This window comes from Epinephelus lanceolatus, chromosome 13 (assembly GCF_041903045.1).
Source record: "Epinephelus lanceolatus isolate andai-2023 chromosome 13, ASM4190304v1, whole genome shotgun sequence".
Taxonomy (NCBI): Eukaryota; Metazoa; Chordata; class Actinopteri; order Perciformes; family Serranidae; genus Epinephelus; species Epinephelus lanceolatus.
Window position 1 is genome coordinate 19,850,743 of NC_135746.1, and position 13,439 is coordinate 19,864,181.

At 41.5% G+C, this 13,439-nt stretch overlaps 1 protein-coding gene and 5 non-coding genes across 8 annotated transcripts in view; 1 reads left to right on the forward strand and 5 right to left on the reverse strand.

Annotated features, from left to right (window-relative positions):
- The window catches only part of fndc1 (fibronectin type III domain containing 1), a 62,222-nt gene that overhangs the window by 14,570 nt on the left and 34,213 nt on the right, over positions 1-13,439 (forward strand). For all 3 annotated transcript variants that reach the window (XM_033649216.2, XM_033649217.2, XM_078173857.1), the window contains exons 4-7: positions 11,282-11,527; positions 12,171-12,269; positions 12,941-13,058; positions 13,179-13,366. In XM_033649216.2, the coding sequence (XP_033505107.2) occupies positions 11,282-11,527; positions 12,171-12,269; positions 12,941-13,058; positions 13,179-13,366 (651 nt within the window). The remainder of the gene's footprint in view (positions 1-11,281; positions 11,528-12,170; positions 12,270-12,940; positions 13,059-13,178; positions 13,367-13,439) is intronic.
- trnan-guu (transfer RNA asparagine (anticodon GUU)) lies at positions 2,346-2,419 on the reverse strand. Its single transcript has one exon. It is a non-coding gene; the product is annotated as a tRNA-Asn (tRNA).
- Positions 3,255-3,328, reverse strand: trnan-guu (transfer RNA asparagine (anticodon GUU)). Its single transcript has one exon. It is a non-coding gene; the product is annotated as a tRNA-Asn (tRNA).
- Positions 3,938-4,011, reverse strand: trnan-guu (transfer RNA asparagine (anticodon GUU)). Its single transcript has one exon. It is a non-coding gene; the product is annotated as a tRNA-Asn (tRNA).
- On the reverse strand, positions 5,126-5,199 carry trnan-guu (transfer RNA asparagine (anticodon GUU)). The gene has a single exon. It is a non-coding gene; the product is annotated as a tRNA-Asn (tRNA).
- On the reverse strand, positions 9,412-9,485 carry trnan-guu (transfer RNA asparagine (anticodon GUU)). Its single transcript has one exon. It is a non-coding gene; the product is annotated as a tRNA-Asn (tRNA).

Consider the following 13,439-nt stretch of genomic DNA (forward strand, 5'->3'; position numbering starts at 1 on the left):
TTTCTATTTCTCTGGACCTCCATAATAACGTTATTGCAAATTATAAACGATTAGCTAGTCCACACATTAAGAAAACAAAGGAAGAATGCATTGATGTGTTAAGAGACCTTGATACAGCGTTGAAGATGGAACTCCATTCATTCCTATGAAAGTTGCTCAGTGGTGCTTGGAGCCAAAAAAAAAAAGCTCTTTTTAGGCCCCAGTTGCACAGGAAGCGTTTTAGCAGCTGGAGGCGGCTTTTTGTGATTGTTTTTAATGAGAATGAAGCTTTTTGCTTGCTGTTTTTGTGCTGCTATGTGCCTCATATTTCTGCATTGTAGGCGCCTAGCATTTTTGCTGGAGCGCTCTGAACTCCTCAAGTTGAAAGAACTTTAACTCAGGAGGAAAAACGCCCCATGTCATCTCTGCTTTGTTCCCATTGTCCATTTGGATGATTTGAGAGACGGGTCCTCTGTGGTGGTCATGACAACAAGTTTACAGCTGGTAAACAACATTTTTTGTGATACAAGACCGACGTGTCAAGCAGCCTCAGCGTCATTATAAAATATGCCTAGAAAGAACCATCATCGAGGCGAAGCTCCTGGGAGCAGCTTTTTTAGACTTTCCAAATGTTATCAGACTAAATGGAATGAGTCCTGATAATGAAATGAGTCATTTTGTGGGGGTTGTGACACTCAGATTTATCCATTGATTAACAGATGTCATTTTTCCCAATGTAAGTCTATGGGAAAAAGTCTTTTTGGGCCCAAAGGCATCATGTGACAGACTGAAGAGGTTGTATCACTGTTTGGCCACTATGAACATTGGCTTCAAAGCCCGGCGCGCTTCCATGGGGCCTGGTTGAACGTGTACAATGTATCCTAGCAACAGATATGCTGCTAGGCAATAGCCATAGTTGCTTAACATTCCAATGAGGCTTTAATTTGGTTAATGCAATCGAACTAAAGTCTGTTCTGAAGTCTAAACAAAGAGTGACTTAGCAGTCAGGACGAGGCTTATTAAAGACCAGTTGGTACAACCCACTCCAGATGAAGGCCACAGGCTAAAATGTGTTGCAATAAAGTTGTTCTGTATTCCACAAGTGCTGCTGGAGTTTCAACTTCTTTAGACCTCTTCCTCTTCTCCGTGCACCTTGGATGTAGTAGGACGTAAATTGTGCCAGAAACCCCCACCCTGCTTCTATAGGAAATTAGTAGCAGACCGAACTGCTTGTAACCTGACTGACAGATTACTCATAAAGTGAAGTGTACTGTGTTAATATGTGCACAGTCAATGAATTAAATTAGTTATGCAACAGAAAATTAACTGCCAACAAGTTTGACTGATTGATAATAAATAGTCATTTTCAAGCAAATATGCAACACATTAAATGTTCTTAAGTTTTCTTTAGTGTGTTTTTGTCTGTTACATGTAATACCTTTTGAGTTTGATTTTAAAGATATGTCACTTGCCACAAAGTATGATGGGCATTTTGAGTTATTTTTGGGATATTTATAGACCAAATGACTCAGTGAGTAATAGAAAAAATATGTGAAGAGCTCTAATATTTATTTTCCTTTGGTTAAAATGAACAGTCTTCTCATTAAAATCAAGCACACTAAAGAAAGCATATTTATCTGTTTATTTCAGTGTTGTGGGGACATCTGGACTTTTAAGCATGTGTCATGTAAACACTCACTTGTCTGTCGCAGGGCGAACACAAATAGACACTCGTGTTCATACTGTTCCACATGGACAATTTAGCCTCTCCAAACCACTTGACTTGGCGTGTCTTCGTGCTGCGGTGGGGAAACATGGAGAAAACCCATTCAAATTCCAGACTGAAAGGATCAGGACCAGCAACTGAACCTTCTTGCTGTGAGGCGACAGTGCAAACCACTGAACCACCACGTTGCTCTGGAGTTTCAGTTGAGTTTGTTTGAGGCAGAGCCGCTCTGGAGACACAGCTAATCATATTTGTTGAGTTAAACCTCAGCGAGTGGAGCCAGAGACTCGCTGTGTTTCTGGCAAAGTAGCATCAGAATAGCAGCCAGCAAAGGAAGACATTGCGTGTTGTGAAGATTTAGCACACTTGTGTTAGCATTTCGGTAGAGTTATCCGGCTATGTAGCTACGTGCTAATTATAATCATCCCATTTAATATTTCTAGTGATTATACTAGCTGTTAGCCTGGTAAGCTACAACAAGAGATGGATGCTGCCTAAGCAAACACTAATGGTATGATTTTTTTAGGGTACAGGTGCTCTGTATTTGAATTAAGCCTTTTGTAGGTACACAGATGCACCACTACTGATGACATGTCCCACTTATCCTGCCATAGTGTCATCTGGTTATTTAAGGAGAACACGTCCCTGGGTGGGATCGAACCACCAACCTTTTGGTTAACAGCCGAACGCGCTGACCAATTGCGCCACAGAGACATGCTTTTCAGGAGTGTGACCATAAATTATATGGCCCTCCTACCTGTGTTTGTTACAGAATGCTCTGGCCATGATGCTTTTCCCTTCCCATTGCCAGCATTAAAAAGCTATCGAAGCTAACGAACCACATTACAGTCGTATGATTTAACATCTTTACCACAACGAGGCTGTAAAGCTGTGGTCCGCGGGATGAACTTTAGTCTCATTTAGACACTTGTTAGCATCCGCCTTTTCAAAGATAAATAAAAGCTTCAAAATTTACGAGTGAGATATTTACTGACGTATTTTATGTTGTAAAGCAAAACATGAAAGTCTCTAAAACTTGACCACAGATTTTATTTTAGGCATCTAACCAAAAACCCATTAAAAAAAACATTGCCTTGATTATAGGGCTTATTCTTGGGACAATCTGTTTGTATAGCAGAAACTTTTGTTGATTTGTCTTATGCATTCTCTCACATTTGTGCCCTTCACTTACCTATTATTTTAACTTCACATGGTTTTTGAAGAACAATGCGTCCCTGGGTGGGCTCGAACCACCAACCTTCCGGTAACAGCCGAATGCGCTGACCGATTGCGCCACAGAGACATATTTTACTGTGTAATGAGGGGGGTGTCGGGTCTGTATATGTGCCCCTCCCACCTACATTTCTGCTATTTAATTGGCCATATGATATAGGCCTATGAGAAACTTAGAAAACTAAAACATGAGCATTGAACAACAGCTTTTTGGTTTGTTTCCTGCTGTGAATGTCCTGATTTTAGAGGTATAATGCTGCTTTCTAAATTTAGCTACTACGTTTCCATAGAGCCAACTGGTTTTTGAAGGACAACACGTCCCTGGGTGGGCTTGAACCACCAACCTTTCGGTTAACAGCCGAACGCGCTGACCGATTGCGCCACAGAGACATGTCTTGTTGAGGGGTGTGGCCTCAATTTGTAAGTCCCTCCCATCGGTATTTGCTATCAAGTGCTTCAGGCATGATGTTTTTATTGTAGCCCTACACTGAAGTTGGCTTTGCCCTGATTCCCTTTGTCAAAAAGCCTATGGGATTTTCCATTGAGTTTTGGATTACTGCAGAAAATAAGCCCTGTAGCAAAAAATGTTTATGGTACTTACACTGGTACTTTGATTTTTGAACCCCAAATGCAATCGCCAGCAGTAAAAATCTAACATTAGGCTATAAACGAACTACATGATTTAACATCTCTACCACAACAAGGCTGTAAAGCCATACTTAGCAGGATGATGTTCTGTCATCTCATTCATCCATTTGTTAGCACCCACCTCTTTTATGACAAATAAAAACTGCAAGTTCACGAGTGAGACATTTACTGACGTATTTTATGTTGTAAAGCAAAACATGAAAATCTCTAAAGCTTGCGCTAACCACAGATTTTATTTTAGGCATCTAACCAAAAACCCATTAAAGAAAAACATTGAAAGGATTGCGGAAAGTCTGTCATGCTCTCATCTTTTCTATTTTCATAAAGTCACCTGGTTTTTGAAGCTCAACACGTCCCTGGGTGGGCTTGAACCACCAACCTTTCGGTTAACAGCCGAATGCGCTGACCGATTGCACCACAGAGACATGTCTGGTGTTGTGGTGAGGGGGTGTGGCCTCAATATATTAGCCCCTCCCACTTGTATTTCTGCTACTTACTTGTAGAAGTCAGGCTGGCTAATCAGGCCGAAACTTAGAAACTTTAATCAAGGCATTGCAAACTAAAATTTAGAGGTACAAACATGGCTAGATTTTTACGCATAATATTCCTGTTACATGGAAAAAGTACAAGCTGCCATATGCATCAACTTTATACATTTGTAATTTTGCTCCTGGTTTGTCAGTCTTTTACACCTGGACATGAAAGCTAGCATGACCATTCACATGAAGTTACTTGGTCAAGAACAATCGTCCCTGGGTGGGCTCGAACCACCAACCTTTTAGTTAACAGCCGAATGCGCTGACCGATTGCGCCACAGAGACATGTCTGGTGTTGTGGTGAGGGGGTGTGGCCTCAATATATTAGCCCCTCCCACTTGTATTTCTGCTACTTACTTGTAGAAGTCAGGCTGGCTAATCAGGCCGAAACTTAGAAACTTTAATCAAGGCATTGCAAACTAAAATTTAGAGGTACAAACATGGCTAGATTTTTACGCATAATATTCCTGTTACATGGAAAAAGTACAAGCTGCCATATGCATCAACTTTATACATTTGTAATTTTGCTCCTGGTTTGTCAGTCTTTTACACCTGGACATGAAAGCTAGCATGACCATTCACATGAAGTTACTTGGTCAAGAACAATCGTCCCTGGGTGGGCTCGAACCACCAACCTTTTAGTTAACAGCCGAATGCGCTGACCGATTGCGCCACAGAGACATGTCTGGTGTTGTGGTGAGGGGGTGTGGCCTCAATATATTAGCCCCTCCCACCTGTATTTCTGCTACTTACTTGTAGAAGTCAGGCTGGCTAATCAGGCCGAAACTTAGAAACTTTAATCAAGGCATTGCAAACTAAAATTTAGAGGTACAAACATGGCTAGATTTTTACGCATAATATTCCTGTTACATGGAAAAAGTACAAGCTGCCATATGCATCAACTTTATACATTTATAATTTTGCTCCTGGTTTGTCAGTCTTTTACACCTGGACATGGAAGCTAGCATGACCATTCACATGAAGTTACTTGGTCAAGAACAATCGTCCCTGGGTGGGCTCGAACCACCAACCTTTCGGTTAACAGCCGAACGCGCTAACCGATTGCGCCACAGAGACATATTTTTGAAGGGCGTGGCCTCCAAATATATGCCCCTCCTACTTGCATTTGTTACAGAATGCTCCAGAATGCTTTTCCGATTGCGCCACAGAGACAAGTGCAACCTGGGTTTGAGGGGGTGTGGCCTAAATGTATAAGCCTCTCCTATATGTATTTGCTTTTTACTTCCCAACTGCAATTTTGCTATTTAGTTCTAGAAGTCGGGCTGGCTAATGACGCAGAAACTTAGAAACTTTAATCATGGCATTGGAAAGTGAGCACTGAGCATCAGCTTTTTGGTCTGTTTCCTGTTGTGAATGTCCTGAATTTAGAGGTATAATGCTGCTAACATGGCTTTCTAACAATCTCTTATACTTTTGCTCCTGGATTGTCAATTTTTTATCCCTAGACATGAAAATGCTCATAATCACATGAATTCTCTTGGTTACTTAAGAACTGTGGGCTCGAACCACCATCCTTTCGGTTAACAGCCGAGTATGGCTTTGTACTTAGGGGGTGTGGCCTAAATGTATAGGCCCCTCCCACCAGCATTTCTGCTATTTACCTCGAGAAATAAGGCTGGCTAATAAGGTGGAAACTTAAACTTTAATCGTGGCATTGTAAATTGAGAATTCATATCAGCTTTTTGGTCTGTTTCCTGTTGTGAATGTCCTGAACTTAGAGGTAAAATGCTGCTAACATGACTTTCAAACATTATATGTTCATCAGCTTATTTTCCTGTTATATGGAGAAAGTGAAGGTGTGTTGCGCAGACTTTCAAAAGTTAAGTGGGATATTTTCTTTCCAACTGTATTCTAATGTCATACAGCCAGAGAGTTGCTCCTAGTTTCTCAGATTTTCACTTCCAGAGATGGATGAGTCTAACCATTCACATAAAGTCTCCTGGTTATGTCAGGAGGACATGTCCCTGGGTGAGCTTGAACCACCAACCTTTTGGTTAACAGCTGAATGCACTGACGGATTGCGCCACAGAGACTAGATGTGGAGTGGGTGTGGTCTCAATCTTCAAGCCCCACCCACTTGCATTTGCTGTGTATTTTTAGAAGTCAGACAGGACGATTTGGCAGAGAAATCATGGAATTTTATTTTGGGCATTCATATGTAGTGAAACAATTAATAATCTGCCTCCACCATTTGTATAAAGACAACATATGATTGACGAATTGACAATTAATCAGCCGAACTGTCATTAAGCTAGCAAACCAAATGGTACCAGTTTATGTTTGCAGAGTTTAGATTTGCTTTAGAAGGTGGTTTAATGTGAAAGACGAACTTGCTTTCTTCATCTCATTTTTGAGGAGGGAGTAGGCACAGAACAGTGACATTCCTCAGCATGAGTCTGAACACAGTGAGGTGGGTCTGTCTGTCTGTCTGTGTGTCTGTCTGTCTGAAGGCCAGCCTCACAGCACCTCGAACCATCGAGCTTCCAGGAAAAGACAGAAAGGATTTGGCAAGTGAGAGCACTGCGGAGTCAATGGTTTAGTGGTCCGCGGCATGGTGACCTGGGCCAAACTATGTACAGCTCTCCAGACAGAAGAGAAGAGGAAGAAAATAAGGAAAAGGAGATTTAGCCTGATTAAAACCAAATGTTTTTCTTTAAACTCATCTAGTATGAGCTCAAGATGGTTAAACAGGTACAGTGGGTATGAGACAGAGGATTCATCAATATTATTGTTATTCTGTTACCCAAGCAGCAGGAAAAAATGTCTAAAATATACAGAGAGTAGGAATTAAACATACCATATTTATCCTAAATATGATAATGCTGGGTTATAATTCATTGCAGACTTTCAAAATTAACCTGTGTTTCCAAAATACATTTAACACAATAGTAACACACTGTAACTTTGGCGGATAATCAAATAAACACACAATCCGCAAGGTTCAAGTTTCTGAATCCTGAGTTCCTGAATTTATTTTCAGGGCATTTTAAAATGAGTGGAAATAAATAACAGTCTGGAAAAGTACATTCCAATTTATAGAATAAAGGTTTAAATGGAAGCAGACAAAAAAAATCAACAAAAGCAACTGTTGACAACAAGAAATTATAATAATCTTTACTTATAAAGTGTTTTTCAAAAGATATAGCCAGGAGAGAGACCATGAAGAGCCTTAAAAGTAATCAGTAAAATCTTAAAATCTAAAACATACTGGAAGCCAGTGTAAAGAGGCTGTGGTTTGCATTATATGGGATAAAAGAGGTGACGACATTGGTGTGATCTTGTTAAAGTTCTTCTACTAGCATTGATTAAACCCTCACTAACTCATCTCTGCTCATCAGAATTACATATATAGAAGGTTTTTTTTTTCATCACAAAAATTCCCTCATGCCTGAAAATTGTATTAAATGAAACTCTTAACCTTTGCCTCATTTAGTATGGGCAAATCTGTTAATGTGCAAATGAGTATTTGCCTCTGTCTTCATTGCTCGCTACATCAGAAATGCAACAGTAATAAGTAGAATGAGCTTAACTATGTTATCAAAGAGCTTTTATGGTAGTTCAGTTAGAAACACTTTTGTCATAGATATAACCATTTATTGTAACAAATGGAAATAAAGTTATGTTTGGCACTGAGGGCTCCGCTCTTGTGGTGCTCCCTGGATTAGTCAAGCAGCATGCTAAGCCAAAACAGGGAGCACAATGCAGAAAACCCCACCAAGTATACAAGAGTGGGCCCAAGCACGACCTTAAATACCATTAATCCTTACAGCCATGTTAGGACTCTGAGTTAGAGAGGTAGAGGCTGGGGTGGTAGAAATGGCAGCAGCAGCAGCAGCAGCAGCAGCAGTGTAGCGGGGATCAGTGAATAGGAAGCCATATTTCAAATGTAGGCTACTGTGACTTAGGTTGGATACAGGAGCAAACTGCAGTTGGTTATTTGTCTTATTCATTCTCTCACACTGCTGTCATATTTTTTCTCTTAACTCATCTATTTAGTACAGCCAAACGCACTGGTCAATTGCGCCACAGAGACATTTGTGGCTCTTAAATGAGGGGGTGTGGCCTCAATATTTGCCCCTCCCACCAGCATTTTGCGATTTACTTCTAGAAGTCAGGCTGGTTAACATGGCAGAAACGTAAAACTGAGCATTAAGCATCAGCTTTTTGGTCTGTTTCATGGTTGCTAATGCTAGTCTAATCTTACTTACACTAAAGTTTAGGTTACGAACATACTGCTATTGACTTTGCGTCATAAATTCTGTCTGAATCACATTTTTTCTGCTGGTTTCACAATCTTTTTCACCTGGACAGGAAAACTACAGTAGCATAACCATTCACATAAAATTCACCTGGTTAAGAACAACACGTCCCTGGGTGGGCTTGAACCACCAACCTTTCAGTTAACAGTCGAATGCACTGACCAATTGCGCCACAGAGACAAGCACACCTTAGGGCTCATTTATGCTCAATGTTAAATACGGATCCAGATACGGACGGAGCCTTCTGTCCGTGCTCTGTGTTCATTTCGTCCGTATTTCTGCACGTTTCCATAAAGCTTACAGATAGGGGCCAAACTCGCCTCCTACAACGCTGCCTCTGTTTTTGTCTTTTATGCAAGAGGTACATTATCAATATCTCCTCCACAGTTGCCATGTTTGTTTTTGAGTTTGTTGTTGTCATAAACTTTTGACGCTGGGCTGCCTCCTGGAGGATATATTGGTTAACATCCATGGCAACGTAAAGGACGCATGGAAGTATGTGGGCAGTGACGGTAACATCGTTTGAAACGGACGTATACATTTTCGTACGTAAAGGGAGCATAAATGAGCCCTTCGACTTGAGGGGGTGTGGCCTAACTCTATAAGCCCCTCCTACCTGTATTTGCTATTTACTTCAGGCTGGATCATATAACAGAAATCTCAATCATGGCATCATGAACTGAGAATTCATATCACCTTTTTGGTCTGTTTCCCGTTGTGAATGTCCTGAATTGAGAGGTATAATGCCGCTAACACTGCTTCCTAAATTTATATGTTCCTCAGTTTATTTTCCTGCCTTATGCAGACATTTAGAATCTAATGGTGAGGGATATTTTCATTCCAATTTTACTCTGCTATCAAATTCAATTAGTTTAGATAAAAGAAGATACTGAAGTGAACAATCTCTCCCACTGCTGTCTGAGTCAAACTTTTGCTCCTTGTTTCTTAACCAATAGCACAGTGGCAGCAACTTCTGTGTTTATATTAAGTCACATTGACTTGAAGAACACGTCCCTGGGTGGGCTCGAACCACCATCCTTTCGGTTAACAGCCGAACGCGCTGACCAGTTGCGCCACAGAGACAAGTTCAGTTACTTGTGAAGGGGGTGTGGCCACAATAAATATGCCCCTCCCACCAGCATTTCTGCTATTTACTTCTAGAAGTTGGACTGGCTAAGAAGGCAGAAACTTAGACACTTAGACACTTGAATCGTGGCATTGTAAACTGAGCATTGAGCATCAGCTTTTTGGTCTGTTTCCTGTTGTGAATGTCCTGAATTTAGATGTGTAATATTATATAACACTTATTCCCAATTGCCAGCTCTGACATGTAGAAGTTAAAGTGAAACTTGCAAAATACAGATCTGTAGCTACACCAGGCCTCTCCTCTGATACCTCTTGTTTTGCCATAGCGTTATGCTAACAATATGGAAAACTCATCCCCACAAATTGATGAGATTGGTTCCTTATATGTGTGACATCACAAACCCCAGTCTGGTTTGAGACTGTCATTGGTACACTGCAGTTCCAGGTTGGAGATGTTCAGCCATAGTGCTGACTGTTGATTTTGCTCATATGTTTTGTTGCACATAAAAACACCACATGGACATGTTAAAAAGATTAAACATTTGGTTTTCACTGGAGGTTCTTTAAGTTCAAGTTTAAGTTTAACTGGCTCCTGTCTGGGTTCATTTCCCCTTTTGACTGTAAATTTGACAGGTTAATGTAAAATATAGCGTCTACTAATTACACCTTTAACAGACAAACAGTTACAGATGGTTTGATGTCATGTTGGCAGACAGACACAAGGAACATACAGAACAGATTATCTAAGAACCTTATACAGGTGCAGGAGAATCTTGGAGTGATCTGAAAACAGGAAAAGCAACATCAGAGGGAGAGTTGTTGCATTATCAGACAGCCAATTGTCCAGACTGAGAAACGGACTCAGCTGTGCTGGCAGCACAGAGCGGAGGATAGAGACAGAGAGACTTAAAGACACTAACAGAGAGCTACAACAAACCTCCTCTTTCTTCCAGGGAGCCTTTCTAGTGTGCTTTTATACTCCTCCTCACATCCTCTTTGTCTCATTTTAGTTTCTGCCACATATACAGTGTCATGGTGGAAGCCCACCAGCACTAAAACTATCTCTCTCGCACTCTTTTTAAGACATAGCTAAAGAAAACTTTTGGGTGTGGTGGCCTCTTTTGGGAAACTATTCTCAGTTGGCCCACCCTACCTGTTCGCTGAAAGGGGAAACCCTACACCACAGTATTTTTTTGTTCTTATAACCACTTTGAATTTTATCAAATTCACTTTCTTACATCAGCTGACTTGTCAGTACTCACCCATTTGTGCATGCAGCTATCCTGATGGGAAACAGGGCAGATCCTTTTCATCTGACAGTGATTATGAGAAACGGATGAAGGAGGGATAAGAGGGAGGAGAGGACAGAAGAGGAGTTTTGCGTTATGTTGCCAACGCTATCACTCAGCACTGCAGCCAGATGAGGGGGATTGTCTGGTTGTCTGAGTCAGTGTCTGAGTTGTTGTCCAAGATGGAGTCACTACTAGGGTGGGACTGAAGCAGGACACCAGGAGTTGGAGCAGATGACGGGGGGACATGGTGCGGTTCTGTGGCACGTCCCTTTTGCGAGAAATGTGCATGTTAGCTGACACTGTGGGGATGAAAGTGACATGTAATTATGTGTTTATCACTGAGCGGATCCATCTTAAGTGGAGCAATTACATTAAATGACTCTCCATGGTGATTAGTTTCAGCAAAGCCACAGAGGCAGATCCAGCCCAGAGCAGAGATTATGAATGAACTATGGGGTCGTAAAGGTAACACAAACTCTGACTTTTCCCCTCCACTGACAGGTCCCGCCATGTCTCCACCAACTGCTGCCAAAAATCAGCCCTCTGTACGGCGGGCCACCAGGGTGGACAGAACAGCTCGCCCACAGGGTGTATCTAATACCAGGACACACAGGAGGGCCCCTCAGTCCTCATCAGGTCCTAGGCAACCTGAGAGAGCTGTGGCAGGAGCTCCCCCACTTGAAAGGAGACGCCAACACCACACGAAACCTCAATCTGACCAGAGAAACCGAAACACACCCAAACTAAGTAAGAGGACTCACATTTTACTCTCTTAAAGGTCCAGTGTGTGGGATTTAGGGGCATATACTAGAATAGAAACTAATAAGTCTGATTTCTTTAAAAGAATTGTTGTGTTTTTGTCAGCTCAGAATGGGCCATTTTTATCTACATAGGGAGCGTCCTTGTCTGCAAACTCTGCCATGTTTATCCACGCGAGCCAAACAGCATCAGAGAAACACTGATTTAAAACATGAAATGCTATAATCAGTGTAATAACCAGTTTTAATCACCTGGCCCATTAGTTTTCAAAAGGAAGAGACCTCTGTAGATAATTCGGCTTCCAGTAAAACCTCCCCAACAACAAACACTGAAGGAATCCTAATTGGGAGTTCATGTTTGGTACACAGAAGAAGTTTCAGCTGGTTGCAATCTGCAATCCTCACTGCTAGATGCCACTAAATCCTACACACTGCTTTTTTAAACACCAGACAAAGCTTTCACTTAAAGTAAAATATGATGCTGAGAAGACTGGCAGCCTCCAATGTACATTTTGCAAATCTTGTTTTATTCATGTAATGAAAATTAGCTAAATGCATACATTTTGTTTGCACTATCTTTAGTGTCCATAGTGTAAACCCTGGCCGTGCCTGGTATCCCTTTCTATTCATAGCATCTGAGTCCGTTCATGTGGTGTCACTGCAGGCACAGAAAGCCCTGGGCCGGAGCGCACCCGCCAACAGAGCAGTCGCAACCAAAACCACCACACCAGGTACATGCAGGTTTAGAAAACCTTTTTAGCACTGTAAATATCTTAAAGTAGCTCATCAATATCCTTGTAAGTTTGAATTTTTGATATTTGGTTGTGTTTGTTTGTTAAAATATGAGAAACCAAAGGCAGGCCTTTATCCAAATAAGGTGATTTTTAAAGAATACTTCACCTGGCAATCGACCATTTGTGTATCAAGTACTGAGCACATTACCTTGAATTAGTGGAGAGAGTGTTTTTTCTTGCATGCCTCCTCAGTGAATGAAGAGCAGAGCCCAAACACATGCGCATGCCCAGGCACGCTTCTCTGCAGTGCATGAGACTGTTTGGACTGAGGTGTCTTAAATTGTAATGTTTCAGTAGAAATGCATGTGTTTGGGAAATACTGAGCGTACCGATGAATGAATGAGGCTTTGTGGGAATTTGTAAACAGATGTATTGAAATAGTTTGGTTGCTGTTAAACATGATCTCTATTTACTTAAATTCATAAAGAATGTTCACACTTTTTGGATTCGCCATGAATGCATGCAAGAAAAACAAAGTTTTCTTCATGAATTCAAGGTAATAATTGTTATTCAAATGGTCATTTTGAGGGTGAAGTATTCCTTTAATTTTGGTTTGGAGCTGGACATGTTTGTCTCTATGTCTTTGTGTGTCTGTATTTGTTGTCCAGAGCCACCGGAGTATGAGGCCCAGGACATCAGTGTCAGGGTCATGTCTCCTCAGTCGGTCCTCATCTCCTGGGTTGACCCTGCTGTTGAGATGGGAAAGGTCAGCCCTGGGGAAGTCAGGTGAGGCCTGTTTAAGTATATGTGTGAAAGAAATTTGATTAAAAACCAAGATTGACTGAGTAATACAGAATGCTAACCCTTTTCACTGGAATAAAAACTTCTATATTTTCTCTAAACCAGATCATACACAGTCAGGTTCAGGGAGAAGGGTGAGTCAGCGCGCTGGGAGTACAAGGACAGCACCCAGAGGAGGATGATGATAGACACCCTGTCTGCTGACGGCATGTATGAGTTCTCTGTCAGAATCTCTCAGGGAGAAAATCAAGGGAAGTGGAGCGTGTCCGTCTTTCAGAGGACCCCTGAGTCAGGTATGCACACTGCACAGCCACTGCCTGCTGACAGAGTATCATTTTTGTAGGTCACAGTGCAGCTTAGGAAAAG